We start from the raw sequence: 26,529 nt of genomic DNA on the forward strand, positions 1-26,529 counted from the left end.
CCACTCCAATTAGAGAGTCATTTGCTGCTATTCCCCCTACTATTATCAAATTAAACTATCATTCAATCTCTTTCATTCAGAAATGCTTTCCAGCCATCCCCTGAAGGTAGGTATATCGCACCTGCATGGTCTTGGTGAGTCACTGAGTCAGGAAATCGTTTGCTTAATGGTTCCCCAGGATTAGGGCATTTACATTTACATTATCTCTGAGGGTAATCTCATCCTGCCATTTACCTGGGGTAACATGTGACTGTGAGGGAGTGACTGGGTTTTCTTGAGTGGCATGTGACTGTGGGAGAGTGGCCAGAGTATCTATAAACATTACCAACTGACCTGTATAAAGGAGATGTATTTTCTTTGTTCAAGGTCTCTCTTCTATCTCGACTTCGCACGCCTGTGAAGAGTATCAGAGGGTTCACCTACCTTGTACGAGCTTTAATAAACTCTAACTGTTTGCAAAAGATGGTGTGTACGTATTGCATCGTGTGTGAAACCTCAGGAAAAGAACCCAACAAAACAATCCCTGCAAAATGCAGATGGGGGAGTGAGGGGAAGATGTGTTTGGTGGTGGCGTTCAGCTGGAGTTGTTTGAAATAGTGGAGCATGATCCTTTGAACATGGAGGTTGGTGAGATGAAAAGTGAGAACAAGGGGGACCCGATCACGCTGTTGTGAGTAATGGGAAGGGGCATACTCCAAACCACCCCACCTCCCAGTTGCTAACCACTTCACCTCCCCCTCTCACTCCCCATGACATGCCCATCCTGGGCCTCCTCCAGTCAAAATAACGCCACATGCAAACTGGAAGAATAACACCTCATCTTCCCCCTTGGGAGCTTACAACCTTATGTCCTCAACATAGTAATTCACCAGCTTCCAAATCTCCCCACATCATCCCAGGCCCACTCTTCCTCTCCAACCCACCCCCTTGACCTGACGTAACCTTTTTCCTTTCCACCTATCCGCTCCACCTTTTCCCCAATGACCAATCTCAATCACCTCTACTTGCATTCACCTACCTTTCCCCATGTCCCTCTCTCTATTTCTCAAACTCCCTTGCCTCTCCCCAGTCCTGAAACATCGAACCTCCTGTTCCTGTTACCACTTGACCTGCTATGCTTTTTCCAACTCCACATTTTATCAACTCTGACTTTCCAGCATCAGCAGTCCTCACTATCTCCACAGCACACAATGAAGCAAGAGGCAGATAAGAAAGCTAAAATTTGCACCTTTGCCCAAGGGGATTAAGTATTGGTGCTGTTACCAGTAGTAGGATACCCCTTCAAAGCAAGATTTAGTGGTCCCTATCAGATTGAGAAGAAGTTAAGTCAAGTGAATTATCTGGTAAAAGGTACCAGATAGGTAAAAAAAATTATCAGGTATGTCATGTGAACATGCTGAATCAGTATTATGATACAGAAAGGGAACCAGAGAAACAGGTATCAGTTACTGCCACTCAGAGTGAGGAATCAAATCTAGAAGATTTGGATGTTGATGTACCTCAGAGTAAGTTGACTAATGATATGCCTCAGAGTAAATTGAGGAATAAGAAGGGCCTAAGAGAATGGGATAGGATAGGAACCGCCTTCATGACCTGCAATCTTCTTCCCGACCTTTCCGGCCTATCACCCTCACCTTAACCTCCTTCCACCTATTGTATTCCCAACGCCCCTCCCCCAAGTCCCTCCTCCCTAACTTTTATCTTAGCCTGCTTGGCACATCCTCCTCATTCCTGAAGAAGGGCTTATGCGCAAAACGTTGATTCTTCTGTTCCTTTGATGCTGCCTGACCTGCTGCGCTTTTCCAGCAACACATTTTTAAGCTCTGATCTCCAGCATCTGCAGCCCTCATTTTCTCCTAGGATAGGAAAGGAAGCTATCTGTCTCAGGACAAGAGAACTGAATTGAAAGACTTGTTGCAATGATATGAGGACCTATGTAGAAATAAAATGGGAGGACTAAAACTATAGTGCATGAGATTGATGTAGGGAATGCTGTTCTGATAAAACACCACCCCTACAGGCCTCATCCTCTGAAAGCAGCACAAGTATAGAAGGAAGTGGAAGCAATGCTCCAAGAAGACATTATCAAGCCAAGTCAAAGCGAGTGGGGTTCACCGGTCATGTTGGTTCTGAAGCCTGCGGGTACTCAATGATTCTGTATGGATTATTGGAAGGTCAATGCCGTACCTAAATCGGACACATACTCAATTCCATGGCTGGAGGACTGTGTGGAAAAAGCTGGGCATGCCACTTACATCAAAGTTGAACTTACTGCATGGTTACTGGCAAGTACCTTTGTCAGAGAGAGTGAAAGATGTTTCTGCATTTGTAGCACCAAATGGGCTATATCAATTTAAAGTCATGCCCTTTGGAATGAAAAACACACCAACCACATTTCAAAGATTTATAATCAGAGTTGTGGCAGGATTGACTAATAATGCCATTTATATAGATGACTAAGTGATCTTTCGCCATTCATGGAAAGATCACATGGTGCATTTGTCAGAGCTCTTTGAAAAACTACCAGAAGCAAATCTGGCTATAAATTTAGTAAAAACTGAATTTGCAAAAGCAGAAGTGGTGTTCTGGGGACACAACAACAGACATGGAAGAATAATCCCGAGGATCGTGAAGATGAAGACCGTCGAAGAACTTCCAAGACCATCCTTGAAGAAAGAGGTGCTTTGATTTTTGGAACGGAGCAGATTCTACTGGAAGTTTGTAACAAAGTTTAGTCACTTGTTGGCACCACTGATGGATTTGCTAAAGAAGAACTTGAAATTTCAGTGGACATAATGCCAGGAGGCAATTGAAAATTAAAAAGCCATGCTAACCACTGTACCAGTTTTAACCACACCAAATTTCTTTAAACCCTTTAAAGTTGTGATCGACGCCAGTGATGTATGGGCTGGAGCTGTGTTGGTACAGAGGGATGATGGCGAAATTGAAAGGCCAATTGGTTATTTTTCCACAAAGCTCAATATCCATCAGAGAAAATACTCCACTATTAAAAATAAAGTTACTGAGTTTGGTACTAGCCTTACATGATTTTGATGTTGTTACGAACAATGTGTCAGACATGGTTGTGTACATGGACCACAACCCTCTCATCATTTTGGAATGATTTAAAGATAAAAAAATGAGACTTTTCATTGGAGTCTTATGTTACAAGCTTCTAAATTACAGGTTGTACATGTTGTGAGTTATAAAAATGTTATTGCAGACTTAAAAGAAAATTTGTAGTTAAGATAGAACTGGAATGGTCCAATGTTATATATGTGTGCAGGATTAGTATGAGATGTGTAACTTTAGATTACTGATCTATGTATTTTGTGATATTGCTGTTAAGACTTTTAAAAAAGCCATCTTTTAATAATTATGGCTCATTTTTGTTCTTGGGGTGGGAGGTGTTACGAAGTTTAGTAAAATACTTGTGAACTGGAAGGCAGAATGTCAGAATTTGATTGTAAAAATTGTACTGGGGTGTCGGGGGGAGGGGGTGTGTGATGTGCTTTTCAAAGCTTGGATATTAAACAAAAAATGCCTGCAAGCGGCTGTAGATGCACAGGCAGCTCTGAAATTGAATCATATGTATCAATTGGCTGTGGTTGGCAACCTAGACATGTTTTGATGTTTTGGCAATTAGCTTGAATCAGCCAATTAATTTAAACCAAGGCCTTAGATACTAAAAATGTACCAAATTTAAATCTGATATTTTTGACCACCTAGAACTAATCCGATTGTAAAGAAATTAATAGATCATCAAGGGTACTCTTAGATAATACTTCTGACTCCAGAAGGGAAAGGTGTTCAGAACAGAAGAAATTACAGAGGAAACATCCCTGACAGCAGGATCAGCTAAAGAAAGACTGGAGAGACAGAAGGCAGAGCATTCCAGAAGACATTCTTTGAAGGGGTATCCTACTACTGGTAACAGCACCAATACTTAATCTGTGAACTTTGAGAGACTAAGTTTTCATTTATTGCTTTCTTATTATTTGTAATTATATAAGTGGGACTTGTGTTTATTGAAACAGCATACCATTAGAATTTAGTTCAGTGGGAATACTTAGTAGTTGGGGCGGGGAGTTGTTCAGTTTGTCAATAATTCTGCTAATTTGTTTATTGTTGTGGTTAAATAAACAAATTGTTACTTATAAAGGGCCTTTTAGAGATTCCTTTCATTTAACCACACTTTTAACAGATCATGAGGGGCAAGGCGAGCTTCTCTGGGTGTTTCAGGTTTAATTATTCGAAGGGAACCTCTACTCCTGTCATAACAGATTGGGGCTGGTGTTTTGGTTTACTTATCAAAGGGGTTCGACCTTTGCCTAGCCTAGCCTAAGCATGTTACCATTGTTCAAATGGACAACCAATTGTCCATCAAACTACACCACACTGAATGACCTTTGATACACAACATCTTAATGATACGAGACTGAAAAGGAGCAAAGCAAATCCTGCACTCAGGATCCCACTACTTTGGGGACACCTTACCCCATATGCTCACAGATCTGCAGATTGACAATCAAGCCTGTTCAGTCACACGGAGATTCATCAATAACTTGACAATGGCAACGGCAACAATGATAGTGAGGCAATGGACCCTAGGACACAGCCTAGGAGTAAAGGGAAGACCTTTTAGAATAGAGATAAGGAGAAACTTCTTCAGCCAGAGAGTGGTGAATCTCTGGAATTCATTGCCACAGAAAGTTGTGGAGACCACGTCGTTGAGTATGTTTAACATTGAGATAGATAAGTTCTAGAGTATCAAGAGGATCAAAGGTTACTGGGAGAAAGTGGAAAAATGGGGTTGAGAAACTTATCAGCCATGATTGAATGGCGGAGCAGATTCGACAGGCTGAATGGCCTAATTTCTGCTCTATGTCTTTTGGTCTTATGTAATTACCTACTGGCTTGCAGCTCACAAGTAGATGTCGAATTAATTTGAAACCTCACCATTTATAAATTAAATATACAGAACTTGCTGACTGACCTGATTTACTTGACAAAAAAACTGCAACTAAATTTATAGTTGAATGAAGTTTTTCACAATTATTCAATATTGTTTTTAATCTTCAAATACAATGAAGATCCACATAAAAATATTTTTGAATGTTGACTAAATCAATGAACTTGTACACACTAACATGCTAATCATAAGATACAAAGATGTTGAAGGAATGATCAGTTTAAAATGACCAAGAAAGGGCAAACAATCATGCCTCATTTGAAGGGCTTTTGCCCGAAACGTTGATTTTCCTGCTCCTCGGATGCTGTCCGACCTGCTGTGCTTTTCCAGCACCACTCTAATCCCAACTTGAAAAATGGGTCGAAAAGTGTGGCGCTTGGTAAAGCACAGCAGGTCAGGCAGCATCCGAGGAGCAAGAGAATTGACGTTTCGGACATATGAAGGGCTGTGATGTTTGCCTGACTTGCTGTGCTTTTCCAGCGCCACCCTTTTCGACTTTGATTTCTAGCATCTGCAGAGCTCGCTTTCTAACTTGAAAAATGGGCACAAGTACACGATAAAAACATCCAAATGCTGAATGAGCTTCACTGCCAGAACTTAGTTACATTTCTAAATATACAATTTGGGACATACCAACGATTCAGGATTGCCTTAACCTGGGAGATTGTTTTTGAAAATGTTTCATTTCGGAAACACTGTCATCTGCCTATTATTACGTCAATATCTTAGCAACAGCTCTTGGTGGTCTATATAAACCCGATTTATTTTCTCTTCAATTTATATTTACAACTGAAAAGAATATTAAGTCCGTGAGGCAAGTTGAAAACAAAACTTTCGTGAAAGTATTCAACTGAGGTATGCGGTGAGGGCGAAACTAAAACTCTATTTTCCTTACTACAGAACCACAACGTCCATTCAGCGTTACGTACATCCTGTTGTCAATTATATCATGTTTTCACAATTTTATATCCTTAGGACATCTTTTGTCTCCTCTGATATTAAATCATAAGTTGTTGTCGGAGAAGTACATTTGACACAAGGGGGAAATATTCATCTAGCCACCAAGGCGTTTGTAACCCACAGGAATAAAACGCAAATGCTTTTCAAAAAAAATGTACTTGCTGAGAAGATTTCTACCTCAAAAATGGAAACGTAATTTGGGCTAATGATTTTTTTAAAAAAACAATACGCACTATTTTTTTTGGGAAAAAGAAAAACACACGCTGTGTTTAGTAAAAGAGGTAGAAACAGGGGACAGGGCTGGGACTGGTGTCAGGAAGGTGGTTCAGCTGGAGCTCAGCAGGCAGTCCGCCACTTCTTACCTAAATAGGACAAGCGAATTAAGCGAGGATCCTCCAACCCCAGCGAGCGTTTCCTCACATCCCACACCAGGTTAGTGGGACGTGACATCCTGCCGCTCCTCCAGTTACACAAATAATATCAACCACTGCGGGAGTCCATCATTACCCACCCGACGAGACAACAAGGTAGCCAGAGACACCATTAAACACCGCCCGAGCCAAACGGCTCCTTTTTCACATCGTTGTTATTATTGTGGTGGTGACCGTCATGTTGGCGATGGGCGAATGGCCGTCTGTCAGCCGTGGAAACATCGCGAGACCCCGTTCAAACGGCCACGGAGGAGGGGGAGGGGGAGGGGGGGACGTGGAGGCAGGACCGGACCCGCGTTTCCGCCCGGCGTGCTGACGTCACGAACCGCCGCCGTTTCCCCAGTAACCAATCACATCTGTGTAAAGTGGGGGCTGGGCGCCCTGCGAACTGTCACTGGTTGGTGAAGATGAGGGGGCTGGGTTTCACTGCGATGTGGGCCGGGGAGAGCCGGCTGTCGTGCCATCAGCTTTAGGCCGCGCAAAGTTAGAGGTCGAAGCGGGCCGTGAATTTTCTGGAGCGACTTGCTGCCGTCTGAACGGACACTCCGTTTCTATCGTGTTTACTGACCTGTTGCCGGTTAGAAGACTCGACAGGAATATGGCGGTAACGGGCCTGAGAGCGAGCTATCACCGAATGTTGGACAAAATCGGGTTAATGCTCCCTCCCAAGATGAAGCCGTTTTATGATCACCCAGCAGGTAAACGGCCGTGTCTTGCTGCTGCGACCGGCATGGGCAGACGTACTGGCTGGACTCATGCTTGTGAGAAGTGTCTTAGGAAGCAGGGTCGGTGCTGGCCTGTGGCTGGTGGCACTGTGTGAGTGTGTGAGGAGTGAATACTGTTGCTGCTAAAGGTGGGGAATGCTGCTCAAAGATTACATAATTTTTCTTTTTTTTTAATATACTACTTTTTTTGACGCACAGCTGTTTGTCACCGGTCGGTCGGGGACCAGACATCTGCTGTCACTGAAATAAATGATTGTTTGGTTCTCGTAGGAGACAGGAAATGGGCTACCCTTCACAGTTCACCTTTCCAGTAAACTGGTTGTAGAAATGAGTTCACTCGTTTCACCGGTTTATTCCTGTGAATCAAGTCCTGGCATTTTCGTGTACAGCTATAAATGTAGGCGTGTCATTCAGATGGGGTGAAAATAAAATAATTCCTGTAGCACAGATTGGTAAATATGGGCATCTAGCAAATTTATGCCGGTAATCACTTGGTTCTTTTCGGAATGTTATTGCTTGTGTTTTGACCTTGAAACTTTACTTTTAGAAATAAAGTTCATTGCTCGGATTGATGAAGGTAATATAGTTTGGTGTCCCATGTCGGATCATTTGTTTGTAAAAGCTAAAGCAATTGTAGATTTTACATTTTCAGGTATGATTTTCAAAAAAAAACAAGCGTACACAATATAAACTTTTTTTCCACATCTCCAAGGAGATGACTGTACACATCACTTCAGCGGTAGCAGCAAGGCTCTGTCGTTTCAGCCTTCTTTGTAAATAGAAGATTAATTTGCATGTGTACTTAGGTGCTGACCTTCGACCCAGTATACAGTTAACAAGTGCTTAATGGTAATTGGTGTCAAAAGTGTGCAAGTTTACAAATTTGTTTGGAATACTTTTAGGAGCAGGTTCGGAATCCATCTTTTAGGAAAATGAATTCGAGCATTGTGTTCAGCAAAAATGCTTAAAGATAAAATAACAGAATCCACCAGCCAATCTTCCAACAAGCTGAAAGAAAACAATTCCCTGAAGCCCAGAACAAAATCTTACAAAATAGCCCATTGAACTTTACACACTGAAGCAACATCACCATTCCCACAGATTCTTGCACTCTTTCCCTAGTGCCAACCCCCTGCTATTTTTCTTTTAATCTATCCCCTTCTGTCAATTGCATTATTTGGATGCCACAGCTGTTCTCAGGTTGAGTAGATAAAGCATGGATGTGCTGCCCTTAATGCTTAGCTCTGGATGTGTGAAGTATTTTAATTTATAACTGGCTTGTCTATTTGTACTCCAGGATTAAATGGATGTAAACTGTGTATAGTCTGAGGAAAGTTATGGGGTTGCATTTATGCTTCTTTCCTCAGGGAGCTTGTAACAGGCCTAGAGTGACTGATATTCTGGCAGTTATGTTCTGATGCTGAAGCCGTAATCCTCTGGAAGATTTGTCCAGGGAATCACTGCTCTCTGCTGGTTTTGATAGCAGCTCAATCCTCGTATCCTCTTCCTTTGGCTTGTTTCTTTTGGAGAAGAGCACATAGTTGTTTTCCAGGGTTTATCAGAAATCATCATTGGCTTGTCCATTTGCTCCAGGTCATCCAGATATCTTTGAAGCTTTTCTAATGTTATTTTTCAATTTGTTTGGCTATATACCTGATAATATTGTACAAATATTTCTTCCAATTGGATGCAATTTTTAAATTTCCTTTCCAACTTGCCTAATCCCAATGCCAAGTATTTCTTGATTTTTAAGTTTACTATATGTGTGCCAACATATGGACTTTATTTGGACAGAAAGGATGTAAAGAGATATGTACTCCAGGTTGATATTTGAATCATTGTTTAAACATACATTTGATTTGGATTTCAGTATAGAGGTCACAATACAACAATTTGCAGATACCTCCAAAAGTATGAAGTTACGTAACAATGTAAACAACTTTAGAGGAATTTAGGCAAGCAAATATCAGATTAAATTTTACTGTGGAGACAAAATACGTATGGTAAGACTTTTAAAAGTGCAGAAAGACTTTTGAGTTCTGATACACCTTTAAAAGTAGGAGGACATTGAACAGAAGAACCAAGTGGTCATGCTAATCATTTGCAAATCATTGGTTAGACAATAGCTAGAATCTTGGGTAGCTTTTACTGAAATATTAGGACAGGTTGAGAAAGAGCTTGACAATGATTGCATTTTGGAAGATAATTGTTATTTATTTACAAGCTGGATAATGTGAAGCCTTTCATTATGACAATGGTGCTTAAGATGTCTAACAGCCATTTAAAGTTTTCACAAAAATGTTTCTCAAACTGGCAGGCTGGTAACTAAAGGCCATGACCTTTTAGTTATCCCCATAAGAACAGCAGAAGTAAGAAGAACTCCTTTACATGGATGATTATTAGGACACTGCATTGTGGTGTGAAAAACCTTTTTATAAGCTAGTGGAGGAAATGTTGATAAATATTTACCAAAAAGTTGTGGAATAAAGACAGAGAAATGGATGACAAAACAACATGACCCACTCTCACTAGTATCCTTACATAAGGATGAGGACAGACACCACTTTGACTGGGACAACATATCCATCCTAGGACAAGCTAAACAGAGAATTCCTAGAAGCATAGCATTCCAACCAGAACTCTATCAACAAACACATTGACTTGGATCCCATTTAAGAAAAAGAACAGAAAATGATGTCACCACAGAAAATGACACCACAAGCCCAAGGAAACTCAAACATATAAATAGAAAGCGGGCTACACCACCAGTGCTTCATTCAGAAGCTCACTGAAGATGTTACCTAGTATAGTGACAAAACGTCTGAAAACGAACCTTCCAGCTCATCGAGCAAACCTACATCCAGACATAGATATTTTGTTCGTAGCCAACACTGGTATAAGGGCCTGAGTGGTTTACTGTGATTCTACAGTGAGCTAGTGTCTATTTCACCATGGAAGAGGATGTCTCGGCCAAACCCAACTTTTGTCTTACTCAACAGTCGTGCATGTAATTGAAATATATAGTTTCTTGTGCTACAAGGTGCCTCATTTCCATTCAATTTATATTTAAAATGTACATTTTTCATTTCATGCTAAACATTCTCCAGTGCACACAGCCCAAGGGGTTTGCACGACTTCCTAAAATCTGGTACCAGGTCCCTACCATAGACTGGAGTCAAGAGTGTGGTACTGGAAAAGCGCAGCAGGTCAGGCAGCTTCCGAGGAGCAGGAGAATCTACATTTCTGGCATAAGCCCTACCATAGACTGTTCTTTTTCTTCATTGAGCAAGCTGTAGTGCATACTCCAGAAGAAATTCCTGGATTTTGGAATGTGTGAGTCTGCACCACTCAGTCATGGCTGGATCTTGGAAGAGGAATACTAACGGGTTCCCTGCAGTTTTAAGGAGTGTTTTTCGGAGATCGGTTGTCTTTTGGCTCAAATTGATGTTTATCTCATTGTTAGTCTGTGGGAACAGTTTACAGAGCACAGAGTCCTGCTTTTAGTTGCTGCTTGAAACAAACCATGACCAGAACCACTGCATGTCTGTTTTAGACTTCTTTGCAAGGTACATTTTAAGACGGTGGTTGGTAAAGGGATTCGAGGGCACCATATAGTGGTGCCAAGGTTCCAGGAGTGCATGAAGGATTTGTTAGGGAATGCCTTTTTTCCCCACTACTCAGCTAGTTTGAAAGTTCTCATCCTGAGGCATTCTGTTATCTGACTTTCACAGTCTGCTCAGGGAATGAGCCTGCAGGATTTATTGTCTCCTTTTCCTGGAGAGCCTTGGTGACATTTTGTGCAATTCTGGTCTCCTTCCTATTGGAAGGATGTTGTGAAACTTGAAACGGTTCAGAAAAGATTTACAAGGGTGTTGCCATGATTGGAGGATTTGAGCTAAAGGGAGAGGCTGAATAGGGGGGCTGTTTTCCCTGGAGCATCAGAGACTGGGAGTGAACTTTATAGAGGTTTATAAAATGATGAGGGGCACGGATAGGATAAATAGACAAAGTATTCCCCCTGGGGTGGGGGAGTCCAGAACTAGAGGGTATAAGTTTAGGTTGAGAGGGATAAGATTTTGAAAAGGGACCCAAAGGGAAACCTTTTCAGGCAGAGGGTGGTACATGTATGGAATGAGCTGCCAAAGGAAGTGGTGGAGGCTGGTATAATTATAGCATTTCAAATGCATTTGGATCGATATGAATAGGAAGGGTTTGAAAGGATATGGTGAGGACTGCAGATGCTGGAGATCAGAGCTAAAAATGTGTTGCTGGAAAAGCGCAGCAGGTCAAACAGCATCCAAGGAGCAGGAGAATCGACGTTTTGGGCATCAAAGGGTTGATGCCTGAAATGTCGATTCTCCTGTTCCTTGGATGCTGCCTGACCTGCACTTTTCCAGCAACACATTTTCAGCTTTGAAAGGATATGGGCCAAGTGCTGGCAAATGAGATCTAGATTATGCTAGATATCTGGTTGGCATGGATGAGTTTGATCGAAGGGTCAGTTTCCATGCTGTGCAGCTCTATGACTCTATGTACAGACTGCTGCCTGATGAATTTATGGTCAAAGTATTCTCTCATGAAATGTTTCCAGTGGGGGACAGATGTGGTATGGCAAAGTTCAACTGAGTGGACATTTTTCAGCAACGAGGTCAGAAGCAACCTTCACATCCAATGGGAACAGGTAGAACTCTGCACTTAATGGAACTTGATGTTTGTATATGATGTGTTAGTGATGCTTAAGGTATGGACACCAAGGTACCATCAGTATAAGTGAGATATTGGGTACATCACTCTTTTGCTCGCTCTCGCTCTCTGACCTTCTCTCTTTCCCCCCCCTCCTTGTCTCTGATTCATCTTCCCCCAAAGAGCAACTTAAACCAGAAAAACCGGTTCTTGCCTACAACATAAAAGGAATGTTGCTCCCTTACTGCTTGACATCCTCTATACAATCCTCCCAGTTTTTAACCTGTGCCCTGGCTCCTCCAAACCATAGCCCCAGCAGTTCGATTCATCTGACCTGACAGCATATGTTATTTGATCTAGTTCCTAAAGAACAGATCTGCAATTTGCTTTGGATCCAACTACCACATTCTGATCAGTCTAGACATAGAATGGAATCAAGCAGAAGACAGTAATGCTGTCCATTTTACATTAAGGCTTTGATCTATACTGCTTTGTTGTTTGCTAATGCGCCATACAGTGCATCAAGTAGAAAGTGGAGAAAGGATAGCCTTAGCCAACTCCAAGTTTGCTTAGAAAGCTTTTTATTAGATTCTAATAATGAGCAGCAATGTTACAAAGGTTTGGAGAGAGCAGTTGGTTGCAATTGCTGATTCTGTCCAAACTCTCTTTTGAAGAATGCTGTATTACCCTGGTAATGGGTATACTATCAAAGACTTTACCCCTAGTATAAGCTGATGTTGGCTGCTGTCTTATCCCATAAATGGGTGTTATCAGCACCAAATTCTACCCTACTCCTCTTAGGGTGCTGAGACCAACTCTGCGGCAGCATCATTTAACGTCTGTAGGTTGCAGGAACTAGCAACCTGCTAGTTCATATGTCTAAATAACTCATTAGTTAATTTTGTTGTTCCATGGGGTGATGTAGTTTAGCTAATTATCTAGTTGTAAAGAAGGGACCCCCCAAGTCAATAAATCTGGTGATTGGCATCCATTGATTACTGAAAGACTAAAGAAGCTCACAACTACATAAACATTTACACATCCTTTTAGGATTGTCATTGTATTTGGAGAGCCATCACTTACAATTGATCTTATTCCAAGAAAAGCTTTAAGGTTGTGCCTTGTATTCCAACTAAATTTCTTAACACAACTAACATTAATTAGTTCAGAGAAGGTTCAATGGGATGATCCCTGGTATGGAGGGATTGACATATGAGCAAACGTTAAACAGGTTGGGTCTCATCAGAATTTTAGAAGAATGAGGGGTAATGTCATTGAAATTAACAGGCTTCTTAAGGGGCTACGCAGGATAAATACTGAAAGGAATATGCATTGTTTTGTTATTCTGTTGATTGGACTGTTTTGTATGTGTTTCTGTCTAGTGTTTCCTGTTTGATAAGTTGGGATGGGATTTGGGGTTCGTCTGCATTTCCCTGCAAATTAGTTGTAGTGTGGTTTAGAGGTTGGCTTTGCCACTCCTTTCCCCTGTACATTGTTTATCGTAAACTGCTGTTTATTGTTTAATGTTAACTGTTTGTATGTTTGTATAGTTTTAAAAAACTGTCATGGGAGAGTCGAAGGCCAGAGGCATGGTCTCCGAATTAAGGGACCCCAATTTAAGAATGAGATGAAACGGAATTTCTCCTTTAAGGGTTCAGAGTGTTTGAAACTTCTTGCCACAGAAAGCTGCAGGAAGTTGGACATGAAGCATGTCAGATCAGACATGATCCTATTGAATTGCAAAGCAGGCTCAAGGGGCCAAGTAGTTTACTCCCTGTTCCTATTTTTCATGATCTAATAAATTTTTAATAAAAATCAAATTCTTTCCATTGTGAGGCACACAGTACCAATGGAGAGAGAAACAGGATTAATGTTTTTAGTTGATGACCCATCCTCACTTCTGATGTCGGCCGACAGACCCAAAGCAATTGCTTTGTTCCACTTTCATAGATGTGCCTGATTACTGATTTTATGTTTCAGATTTTGTAACATTCACAGTATTTCACTGTTTTATGCTATCTTTATTGCACTGGCTGTTTTTATAATGTAATGTTTAATTACTTTGACTAACAATTTTGATCTTTCAAATGAAAGGTGTGTCCTCATAGCTTTTGTTTCTTTGAGTCATAGAGGTGTACAGACAGAAATAGATCCTTTGGTCCAACTTATCCATGTCGATCAGACATCCTAAATTAATCCAGTTCCATTTGCCTGCACTTGACCCATAACACTTCTGGTTGGATTATTCAAAGAAGACTGGGAAGATGAGAAGGAATTTCTTCTTTTTGGGGATAGTGATTTTGTGGAATTTTATTTACAACAGAGGGCTATAGAGGCTGGGTTACTAAGTATATTCAAAGCAAGCTGATTTAGAGAGATTTTTGATCCGTATGGAAATAGTTATTGGGAAAAGGCAAGCAAATGTAGTTGAAGGTTATCAGATCAGTCATGCTTCCAGTGAAATGATGGAGTGGACCCAAATGGCCAACTAGCTCACTTCTGATCTTGATAATACAAGATTTTTGTCAAGGTGTTGAGCCTTTTAGCTTTTCTTTTTTGAATTACATTTTGCTATTGTATAATTAATCTAGTAATGGTACAGTAGGTAAATGATAAATGAATGGTAGATAAATAAATGCCTGAAAATGTTCTCTCCAAGGTATGTTCCAAATAAATATCTTATTTCGACCTGAATTTTCCTTTTTAAGTTCCTCTTAAACTCCCAAATATGTTTCCTCTTTTAAAAAAAAAGTGCCTCCCTGGATCTTTATTGCTCTGAAATTTAAGGTCAGAAGTCATGACACCACAGGTTTATTTAAACCCACGAGTTTACAAGTCCACTTCACCTGATAAAGGAGAAGCACTCTGAAAGCTTGTGATTTCAAATATACCTGTTGGTCTATAACCTGATGTTGTGTGCCTTCTGATCTTGTCCACCCCAGTCCAACACCAGCGCCTCTATATCATGAAATTAAGGTTAGCGAGTTTTGAGAAGATTTGCAGCTCGGGTTGAGGTTCTGGATGTACGTTTGCTTGCTGAGCTAGAAAGTTCGTTTTCAGACATTTCGTCACCATAATAGGTAACATCATGAACAAGCCTCCAGATGAAGCACTGGTGGCATGGCCCGCTTTCTATTTGCATTTAGGCTTTCTTGGGTTGGTGATGTCATCTCCTGTGGTGATGTCATTTCCTGATGTTTTCTCAGATCCTGTTTTTCTCATGGATCTCCTATGAAAAATAACAGGAAATGATATCACCACAGGAAATGACGTCACTGCCCCGAGCAAACCTAAACATAAATAGAAAGTGAGCCGTGCCACCAGTGCTTCAATGGGAGGCTTGCTGATGTTACTGAGTATTGTAACGAAACATCTGAAAACGAACCTTCTAGCTCAGCGAGCAAACCTATGTCCATAGAATGACAGTGTGTATATTTTTCAATTTAGTCCATCCCTAGCAGCCATTTAAGTCTTTCGCCTTCCACAATGGATAATAAAGTAAAATCTTAATTTAACTGTTTAATGTGCCTTAACTGGCCTTTTACTACTTCCTGTCTCTGGTATCCTTACTATGCTTTTAGTCAAGCGAGTAACGTATTTTAGTAAATTGCATCCTGAAAATAGAAATCTTTACCTCCTCCCATTTTGTTTTCTAGGTCCTCGCACAGTGTTTTTCTGGGCACCAATTATGAAATGGGTAAGTATATCATTACTGTATATTACAGTAAACTCAGATTTAGTAAATCAGATATTATTACTGATCCTGAAATGCATTACTCAACAATATAGGTCTAAATTGTGCAATTGTTAGTGGATAGTGGTCCAGAATGGCAAAATTGATGATGCCCATTTTGTAAATTATGTTAAAATTCTGACAAAGTATATGATGTTGATTTACTTAATTTGAAAAGACTTTTATTTCCCTTGTACTTTGAAAAAAAAATGATCAAGTAAACACTTGATCAGAATTTTGGAATTGTTGAATTTATCACTCCTTGTGTTATTTGTGACTAGGTACTGAATAATCACAAGTCTGACCAACAGCAAACTTTACTTGCTGGTTGGCATTAAACAGATATCCTCTTTTTAAGCACTTTTGTTACTCAGTTGAGCATTAACCAGAAAAAAAACTGTCATTTTATTGGATTGTGTACGTAATCAATGTCTGCAACACAATTTTAAATGGCAATGGAAATATAGTTATTCATAACTACAGTAAGTATTGTGTTGGTGACTAATAGTACTCATCGGATGCGTTTGTATCTGTTCCAGCTCTTGTGTAAAACATTTGTGCAACTGACTTCTTACTTCAAAGATATGCTAATTAAACTCAATTGGTGCCTCGAAGGGGATTCAATTTATTACAGGAACTAATTGCAGGACACTTTTTAAAAAAATTTTAATTGTAATGATATTAGGGCTTCATTAACTAGACAAGAAAAGTGCTCAGTTGCCTTCATTCTGATTACAGAATGAATGATTACTATAATAATGTGGATGCAAGAAATTTGTTATGCTGGACCTTGCGGTTATCCCACATCTTTCACAATGTACACAGCTCTGTTACAGAAAGGATAGAGGCTCTGAAGAGGGTGCAGGAAGGTTTACATGGTGATACCAGAGATTTGTGGCTTTCGCATCAGAAAACCGCTAGTGCTATTGGCACACATTGGTTAAAAAAGGGATGACGTACTAAAAGCAGAATACAGATTATCCAAAAATCAGATTATCAATAGGAGATTTTGAGGTCCCGACAGAAACATTACATCAAAGACATGTGTCCAACACTGATCGCGTCTTTTGTTTACGGTAATTAAAAGTGCTGCCAAAAACAGTCCTGAACTGATGGAAGTGCAGGCACTGTCTCTAAATGACAAGGAGTGTTTAAAAGCTTAAGGCCTTTTGTCTGAGTGCAAGGAGCATTCAAAATTAAAGTAGATGAATTAATCATGCAAATAGATCTAAATCATAGAATCGTAGTGTGGGTATTATATAGTTCAGATTACAGATACATGACTGCAGGGTGATCAGGAATAGGAATTGAACATCTAGGAGTATTCAGTAGTTAGAAAGGACACTTGAAAAGGAAAAGCTTGTGTATTTGCATTACTGGTTAAAGAGGATATAAACACAATGAAGAGGAAAGGTAAGGTATTAGCACAGACAATGTAGAGTCTATGTGGGTAGATTGAAACATACCAAGGGCCAAAAAACGTTAGTGGGTGTGTGGTATATAGACCACCAAGTTATAGTGATGATGTTAGGAATGGCATTAAACAGGAAATCAGAGATAATGCAGTAAAGGAACATTTGTAATTATAGTTGACATTAATATACATCTAGATTGGGTGAATAACAATACTGTGGAGGAAATATTCCTCAAGTGTATATGGGATGGTTTTTCTGAATCAATACATTAATCACCCAACTAGAGAACAGACTATCTTGGACTGAGTATTATGTAATGAGAAAAGAACAATTGGTGATGTCGTTATGAGAGACACCTTGATGCGTCCACAATGTGCTAGAATTCTCCATCTTAATGGAGAGTGACATAGTTAATTCTGAGACCAAGCTCCTGAATCTTAATAATGGAAACTACAATGGTGTGAGTTATCGATGATGGATCAGGGAATGTTAGTGGACAGTGGACAGGCAAAGCAAACATTCAAAGAGCAAATGAATGAATTACAAAATTTATTTATTCCTGTCTGGCACAAAATGCAAAGAGAACTTTGGCCAAATCATAGTTCATGAGGAAAGTTAGAGATAACAATAAATGCAAAAAAGAGACGTTTAAGTTGGCAAGAAAGAAACAATAGACCTGAGGTTTGTGGACAGATTAGAAGTCAGCAAAGGAAGACCAAAGGATTATTTATGAAGGAGAAAATAGAGTATGAGAATAACCTGTGGGAAACATTTAACTGATTGTAAGGAGAAAAAGATCAATGGTCCCTTATAGTCAGAAATGGGGAACAAGGAAATGGTTGACAAACTCAAATCATCCTTCACTTTGGTCTTCTCAAAGGATTATATGAATCATGTACGATAAATGATGGGGAACACAAGGCTCCGTGATAGGGAGAAACTGAAGCAAATCTGTAATAGTAGAAAAATGATGTTGGAGAAATTGGAGGTATTGACTGCTGATAAATCCTCAGAGCCTGATAATCTACATCCCAGAGTACTTAAGGAAACAGTGGATGTACCAGTGGTCATCTTCCAAGAATCTTTAGAGTTTGGAACAGTTCCTATGGGTTGGAGGGTAGCTAATGTAATGCCGTTATTTAAAAAGAGGTGTAGAGAGCAAATGAAATTATAGATGAGTGAGTCTGACGTAAGTAGTGGAGAAGATGCTAGAGTCCATTATGAAGGATTTAATAGCAGAGCATTTAGAAAACAGTAGTAGAATCAGACACAGACACAGTCAGCATGGATTTACGAAAGGGAATTTATGCTTGACAAATTGACTGACTGGAATTCTTTAAGGATGTAACCAGTACAGTTGATCAACGAATCTAGTGGATATGGTTTTTTGGCTTTCAGATAGCTTTCACCAAAGTCCCACAAGAAATTCATGTATAATTTTAAAGCACATAGGACTGGGGGAGACTATGGAGATGGATAGAAAATTGATGAGAATACAAGAAGCAAAGAGCAGGAATAAATAGGTGTTTTTCTGAATAGCGAGCAGTGACTAGTAGGGACTGGTTTGACAGCCCTAGCTATTCACAATTATTTAGATGAGGGATCTAGAGGAAATGTCTCAAAATTTGCAGTGACACAAAGGTGGAAGGCTAAGCTATGAGGAGGATGCAGAGATACAGGCTGAGTGAATGGACAAGTACATGACAGATACCATATAATGTTAATAAATCAGGTTCTCCACTTTGGTCAATAAAAAGGCAGATTATTACTTGAATGGCTATAAGTTGAGAGAAGCAAATGTTCAATGGGACCTGGGTGTCCTCAAGCATCTGGTGCTGGAAAAAAAAGGCAAGTGCAAGTAGCCATAAAGTAAGCAAATTGCATGTTGGCCTCTAAAGCGAGAGGATTTAAGTTTAGGAACAAGGATCTCTTACTGCAACTGTACAGGGCATTGGTGAGGACATAGGGGCAGCACGGTGGCTCAGTGATTAGCACTTGCCTCACTCTGCTAGGGACCCGAGTTTGATTCCTGCCTTGGGCAACTGTTTGTGTGGAGTTTGCACATTCTCCCTGTGTCTGTGTGGGTTTCCTCCGGGTGCTCCGGTTTCTCCCACAATCCAAAGATGTGCAGGTTGCGTGAATTGACCGTGCTAAATTGCCCATAGTTTTCAGGGATGGATAGGTTAGGTGCATTAGTGTGGGGTAAATGTAGACTAATAGGGGAATAGGTCTGGGTGGGTTACTCTTCTGAGATTACCACAGAAAAACTGACAATGAGTTCTAAATTTCCACTGTTCCATGTGTGGCAAAGGTGCACTTGAATTCTATGTTTTTCCATCCTTGATACCAGAGGAAGTATCCTTTATATCTATATTCTGCAGTCTGCATATAAAACTTTTTCTATAATTCTCCTCATAAACATCAGGTGAAATTCTTCATCTGTAGATTCTGCAATATGTAATAACATTATGGTTGAAATATGATTATAAGTGCAAGAAAAAAGAAGACTGGGATATTATTTTTATAAACAGGCTGCAAAATTGAACCAAAATGTGTGTCTGCAGTAAGTTCAACCGAGAACAACAGCAACCCTATTAGAGGCCACGATAGTGGCCAGTTATAGTCCCTTATAGCTAACCTTGCTAAGGCCAATAAAACATTGCTCAGAAATGGTGTTAGGTTTTGAACCCATAAAATTGACATTGAAGTTGGGGGAAAAAATGTATTTCAGAGCAGAGTAAGTGCATATGTGGTATTTTTCATTGAAACAGTTTATTTCATGTCATTTTTATTTTTGTACAGAGTTTAGTCACTGCAGGATTAGCTGACTTGGCCAGGCCTGCAAACAAACTTAGTCCAGCTCAGTCAGGGGTCCTTTGTGCTACAGGTATTGTAAACTCTATTTAAAATATTGTCTGTAATGTATTCTAGTTTATGCTTTATTCACTCTTAATATCAGGTTTCTGATGCTTAGCAATTTTGCAGCACAATAAATAGTAATCCGTCTTCTCCCTTTCTACTCTTTAACCACCCTGATTCTTTTCAGGGAAGCACCAGCACAGAATTGTGGATAACAAAGAGAAATATAAGTTGATCTTTTGTCTAATTAGGCCATGGTTGTTCTTTAACTTGGCAGCACTTTGCTGCTTAATATAAATATGTTTTACTTTCAAACTGTCTCAATTATAAATATTTTTACAAGATCGTGTCTGCTCCAAAACCAATCAATTTGCATTTCTAAGCACATTAGAACAAAAATAATATTACTATTAATTGAACTTGATGATTTAAGTAATAATTTACAAACCAAAATGTTTTCATTATAGCTCCTATTAGTGTTTGTTGACTGCATTAAACCACAGGTTTAAGGCACAAATAACAATTAAACTTATATCAGCAGTACCAGATTCTTCACTGTTCGTGCACTTTCTCTACAAGAGACTGATGCCATAAGAGTGTTCCGAGGACAAACATGACAGAAACGTATCTAGCACAATGAGATGTATATCCAGGTGAAAGCCGGAGACTGAGATGTGAGATCTAATAGTGAGCATCCTTTGAGTCAACACAGTTTTTTAAGTCATCCTGAGAGGCCAAACTGCTAATCAAAGTGGACAGTGGATTCTGGAATTTTATTTTCTTTCTTTTTATCAGTCGGGCAATAAATATATGATTTGATCAAGAGAATAGCCCCAAACAGGCAGTTGTCATAATGGCAAAACTGTCACATTGCTGTCAGTACTATATAAAATTGACAGCAACCTTTTTTAGTATCTGCATGTGCACAACTAACACTGAAAACCAGAAAATACTATAGGTGGTACTCAGCTGCTCCAAAGCATGTATTATTGCTGTTTTCAGAGATGTAAGCAACATAGAATGGATGAATTAATATGAATTTCAACCTTGTATGCTCAACCTTTAATGCTGAGACCAAATTAAGTGGTTAGCTTTTTTAAGCAGGATAACAGTATACCACTTAAAAACCAAGTCATCTTGCTGCTAAACCTACTTTTGGCTCTGAAAAAGTAATTTTAGAAGTGTGAAATGTCATCCCCTCAAACATTTAGAAATTGTATGATCCTTTAAATACATTACTTTTTAAGGTTTCCCTGTTGTTTAATTCCACATGTATGTAAGTCTTTATTGCACCCCCTATACGTTAATAAAAATGTCAATGACAGTAACTGCTTTTACTTCCTGCTTTGTTACCTGAGAATATTTCATTCCAATTAATCTGTGTGCGGCCTGTACTGTTGCTGATGGTACCCAAATTTAAAGTGCAAACAAAGCAAGCTTTATGAGAGAAAAAGCTATTTCACACAGTGAGTAGTTAGTGAACGGAATGCGCTGCTTGGAAATATGGAAAAGGCAGGTTCAGTTGAGGCATTCAAGAGGGCATTGAATGATTATTAAATAGAAATGGAATACAAGGATATGACAAAAAGGTGAAGATTGGCATTAGGTAATAGAACTAGTGCAGACATGATGCCTCTTTCTGTGGCGTAAAAATTCTATGATTCAAAATCACATTGGAAACACAAAATCTACATTCTAGAGCTTGGTAAATCTGTAGTAAAGCTTTCATGAGGACAGTGCAGAATCCTTCACTGGTGACTGCAAAATCCAGCCCATTAAACAGATGGTTTAAGAGACCAACATCAGCTGAATGAACTTCTTCCAATTCTATTTTCTGTGGTTGATTTTGCATATCTCGATTCTCGAACAATACAGATTAACAACCTTTCTTTATAACAGGTTTGATTTGGTCCAGATATTCCCTTGTGATTATTCCGAAGAATTGGAGTTTGTTTGCTGTAAATTTCTTTTTGGGCTGTGCGGGTGCTATACAGCTAATCCGCATTGCAAAGTAAGTAACTACCACAGAAAAACTTGTTTTCTTTCTTTCGTGGTTTACACACGAGCAATGTTAAGTTCTGAAGTTAATTACTTTTTACTTTCAGTGACTGTTTAAGTATTAAGTTAAACCTGCCTGTATAAAGTTCCTTTAGAGATTCCTGAGTTAAATTTTCAATAAGTGTGAAATATTCGTTTTCCCTCAATTTTGTTTACTTTCTGAAAGGCTCAAATTGTAGTCAGAAGCTTCAATCCTGAACATCTTTGCCAACTGTGGTAACACATTTCTTATTGACATCCAGAAATTCCAAATTTGATTGCTGCATTATCTGTGGGTCTCTTAATCCTTTCAAACTGTTCCTGTTATTGGGCATCAGTCTCTTCATAGCCTTACTGCACCCCATTTCTGGATCTCTTCCAACCTTTTATTCCTCTGACTTGAACCTTTTTCCTTCTCTTTCCATCAATATATGATGTCTTCAGAGTCTATAGTTGCCTCAGCCCTAACTCCTTTTGGACTCTAGTTGGGGTTACCTCACTCCTCTACTCCAATGATTTCAGTTCACTGTCACACCTCACAAGGCTAAAATGCTGGAAATCAAGCCTCCACATTTCCAGAACCGTCAAAAAAAGTTAAAGATTTTATCAAAATATTCCCAGCCCCTCAGTTTATCTGTCTGATCGACTCAGATTCAGGCTAACAGAAAATACAGACCAGATTTATAGATCCCCTAATAGTCAGCAGGAAATTGAAAAATAAATTTGTAAGGAGATTTCCGTTATCTGTGAGGAGAATAGGGCGATTATGATAGGGGATTTTAACTTTCCAAGTATCGACTGAGACTGCCATCGTGTTAAGGGTTTAGATGGAGAGGAATTTAAATGTGTACAAGAAAATTTTCTGCTTCAGTATGTGGATGTACCCACTAGAGAAGGTGCAATACTTAGGTATTGCCCCCCTTCAACCCACCCTCCCATCCTGGCACCTTCCCCTGCCACCGCAGGAATTGCAAAACCTGCGCCCACACCTCCTCCCTCACCTCCATCCAAGGCCCTAAAGGAGCCTTCCACATCCATCAAAGTTTTACCTGCACGTCCACCAATATTACAGAGGAGGAGGTGCTGAATGTCTGAAACCTATAAAAGTGGATAAATCCCCACGTGCATGTTCATACTTCCTTGAAAGTGGAGTTAAAGGTAGATAGGATAGTGAAGAAGGCGCTTGGTATGTATGCGTTTATTGGTCAGAGCATTGAGTATAGGAATTGGAAGGTCATGTTGCACCTGTACAGGACATTGGTTAGGCTACTTTTTGGAATATTGCATGCAGTTCTGGTCTCCTTCCTATAGGAAGGATGTTGTGAAACTTGAAAGGGTTCAGAAAAGATTTACAAGGATGTTGGCGGGTTTGACGTATAGGGTAGGGCACTTTTCCCTGGAGGATCAGAGGCTGAGGGGTGCCCTTCAGAGATTTATAAAATCATGAAGGGCATGGATTGAATAAATAGACAGGGTCTTTTCTCTGGGGTGGGGGAGTCCAGAACTAAAGGGCTAGGTTCAGGTTGAGAGGGAAAAGATATAAAATGGATCTAAGGGGCAACTTTATCACACAGAAGGTGATGCATATATGGCATGGTGGTGCAGGCTGGTACAGTTACAGTATTTGCAGTCTGGGTGGGTATATGAATAGGAAGGGTTAAGAGGGATATGATCCAAGTGCTGGCAATTGGGACTAGCTAAGCTTAGGATAGCTGGTCGGCATGGACGGGTTAGACCGAAGGGTACTGTTTCCATGCTGTGCACCTCTGTGACTCTGACTCTATTTCTGTACTTGTCAAGAATAACTATTGATTTACAAATAAGTAGATTTTAACCACGGGGAAACAAAAATGAGCTGTTAACATATAACTACCAGTTAAAACTCTAGGCCCCCTTTTAAAAAAAAATCTCCAACACCTGCATATAGAGACAGCACAAATGGACAAAAAAAGTCTTGGTGTTATGGATGATGGGAAATTATTGGAATTGCCATTTTTGATAGAACAAAACAGCCACTGGACGATTCCCTTCTATCTGGCACCCATTGGGTTCAATGTTCCATTTTGTCCAGGATGAAACAGACAGACTAGCTGGCTGAAAATTCAAAGTTTTTTGTGTTTGTCCAGCCTTAAGTAAGAGTGGTACAAATGCATAAGAGAGCTGTGAATGTCATATTTGATTATGTATTTTCTTGAGACTTAGCTGTCTGTAGCTGAAATGCCAACAGTCACATGTGCAACAGCTATTTTATTGTCTGTTTGCACCAAGTTTAAAAGTATTAACTGAAAGTTCTAATATACTGAGGAGTGCCAACTGTTAGCCAATCTCTATCCATGCTATCCAGACCCTGAGATTCAAACCTGTTTCTGATTTTTCATTTTCACGTGGATGTATCCTGAGTGTTAGATTCAGAAATATTAAGTTCATGCAATTCGCTATATTTGATCAAACAGAATAATATCTTTAGATATAACAGGGCCCCAGTTATGCCTGTTTCTTTGTGGAGTACGTGGAACATTCCTTGACGATATCAACAGTACTGCTTCCCCCTCTCATCCAGAATTGGAAAATTATATCAATTTCACTAACAATTTCACCCTGCTCTCACCTTCACCTGGTCCATCTCTGATTCTTCCCTTCTGTTCCTTGATATTTCTGTTTCCATTTCTGGGGATTAACATCACCAATAACCACTACAAACCACCAATGCCTGCTGTTACCTTGACTATACATCCTCACCTCCTGCTTCCTGTAAAGACTATATTTTATTCTCCCCGTTCTCCTGTCTTCTCCATATCTGTTCTGATTATGCCAAGCTTGACAAGGCAAACCGAGGATTCCCCAGGGCCCTTAGCTGAATTCCGATCTCCTGCACTTCGGCTCGCACTTCCTCTCTTTCCTCACACTATAATAATAGGGTCCCCTTTTGTCCTTACCCACCATCCCATCAGCATCCACACCCAAAGGATCATGAGCCATCGTTTCCAGCAGGATGCAACCACCAGACATTTTCCCTTCATCTCCCTTGTCAACCTTTCGCAAGGACTGTTCCCTCCTGGACATCCTGGTCCACTCCTCCTTCACTCCCAACACCATTCCTCCCACCACCCCATGGCACCTTCCCCTGCAATCATAATAGGTATAACACCTATCTGTTTACTTCTTCCATCCTCCGTATCCAAGGGCTCAAATACACCTTCCTGTGCTTCACTCAATCTAGTCAACTGTACCTGCTGCTCACAATGAGGTCATCTCTACATTTGGCGGAACCAAGTGTAGACTGGGTGACTGCTTCACAGAACATCTATGTTCTGTCCACTAAAAAGACCCTGAGCTTCCAATTGCCTGCTTCTTCAACAAACCAATGTGATACCTGGCCAACATCTCTGCCTCAGGCTTGCTGCAGTGCTCCAGCGACATTCAGCATAAGGTGGAAAAACAGCACCTCATTTTCCACTTGGGAAAGCACTAGCCATCTGGACTCAATATGGAATTCAACAATTTTAGTGCTTGATGCAATTTTTCTCCTATGTCCTAACCCCAACCTCCCCACACTAGGCCTTGTTGTCATTTGGTCTGCTATTACACAGAACCCATTGTTTGCCACTTATATGTCCTGATTGATAGCTATTCATTCTCCTCGGCTGATTGTTAACCATTCCTTTCTTTGTCCAACTGTTCTTCTGTCTCGTTTGGGCTCTATTTTCCCGCTATCATTTACTCCTTACCTCCCCTTCCCCTACACCCAATTATCTGCACAGAAAACACCATTTTTCTAGCTATCATCAGTTCTGAAAAAGGGTCACTGGACCCAAAACGTTAACCCTGATTTCTCTCCACAGATACTGCCAGACCTCCTAAGGTTTTCCTGCAATTTCTGTTTTTGGTTTCTGATTTCCAGCATCTACAGTATTTTTGGTTTTTATTTTCTTATCTTCTGTTGAGGTCAGAGGCTCTCCAATTCCTTCATGATCATATATTTTACAGGCATTGACATTTTTTATATAGCAGCACCATACTAAAGAAGGATGGTATCTAATACTACTGATCTTTTTTATTTCATACTAAATGCTAACATTTAATTTTCCTTTCAAAATTTACTTATTCTTTTTTATGTCCTCAGGTACAACTACAGTTTAAAGTCTGAGGACAAACATCCTGAGTAAACTCCAGTAACCTACAAAATGCCAAGGAAACATCTTGTCTTTATTTTCAATGTGCCTTGTAAATGACTCAAGGTGACCGATAATATATTAACTGGCCTCAAAGGTTTTATAGTGGAGACTGTTACATATGTTTGTAAATATGTTCTTCATCTCCCAATAAATTTTACAGTGATACATACTGTACTTTTCTTTGGTGTCTGAGAACTAGTCTTAAAATATTCTACTTCCATCAACCTGTTTAATATCAGTTCGTGAGATTAAAAAAACTAATCAAGCCTCCTGTTAGCTCCAATGGCATGTTTTAATCACATTTTTGCATTATAGTACAAAGTCTGGCTGCTTGTGCATTTGTTTTGATTATATTTGTACATCCTTTCTCTATCTAACTAAGAAATACCATATTGCCTGGCCAAAATTATCTGCCATGTTTGAAACTGGTTATTTGTGTGATCAGTGAAAACAAGTGTGTTTACTTCTTTCATTGGTCTATAATCTGACAATTAAACTGCCACAGAGTTCTACCTCTCATTAGTCTCTGCGCACTCCAG

General features: G+C 39.9%; 2 protein-coding genes across 8 annotated transcripts in view; one reads left to right on the forward strand and one right to left on the reverse strand.

The window, feature by feature from the left end:
• Positions 1–6,611, reverse strand: part of dcaf6 (ddb1 and cul4 associated factor 6) — a 225,207-nt gene extending 218,596 nt beyond the window's left edge. For 3 of the 7 annotated variants that reach the window (XM_072585186.1, XM_072585188.1, XM_072585184.1), the window contains exon 1: positions 6,295–6,607. In XM_072585186.1, coding sequence (XP_072441287.1) covers positions 6,295–6,382 — 88 coding nt within the window. In that variant the 5' untranslated portion in view covers positions 6,383–6,607. Of the gene's footprint in view, positions 1–6,294 lie in introns of all 7 variants that reach the window. The other 4 variants (XM_072585183.1, XM_072585182.1, XM_072585185.1 and 1 more) reach the window with 3 other exon arrangements.
• A 158-nt stretch (positions 6,612–6,769) lies between these two features.
• Positions 6,770–26,155, forward strand: mpc2b (mitochondrial pyruvate carrier 2b). Its single transcript, XM_072585191.1, has 5 exons — positions 6,770–7,061; positions 15,428–15,468; positions 19,722–19,806; positions 21,678–21,789; positions 25,939–26,155. Exons 1-5 carry the CDS (start codon positions 6,962–6,964, stop codon positions 25,979–25,981), a joined length of 381 nt encoding a protein of 126 aa, XP_072441292.1. The 5' UTR covers positions 6,770–6,961; the 3' UTR covers positions 25,982–26,155.
• The last annotated feature ends 374 nt before the right edge of the window (positions 26,156–26,529 follow it).

This window comes from Chiloscyllium punctatum, chromosome 15 (genome assembly GCF_047496795.1).
Source record: "Chiloscyllium punctatum isolate Juve2018m chromosome 15, sChiPun1.3, whole genome shotgun sequence".
NCBI classification, from domain to species: Eukaryota; Metazoa; Chordata; class Chondrichthyes; order Orectolobiformes; family Hemiscylliidae; genus Chiloscyllium; species Chiloscyllium punctatum.

What these genes read in the sequence shown, in the direction of transcription:
- mpc2b (XM_072585191.1), top strand. Translation starts at nt 6,962, where the DNA reads ATGGCGGTAACGGGCCTGAGAGCGAGCTATCACCGAATGTTGGACAAA. An exon ending in GTTTTATGATCACCCAGCAG is followed by an intron (nt 7,062 to 15,427) that starts GTAAACGGCCGT and finishes TTTGTTTTCTAG; the next exon opens with GTCCTCGCACAGTGTTTTTC. An exon ending in CAGCTAATCCGCATTGCAAA is followed by an intron (nt 21,790 to 25,938) that starts GTAAGTAACTAC and finishes TTATGTCCTCAG; the next exon opens with GTACAACTACAGTTTAAAGT.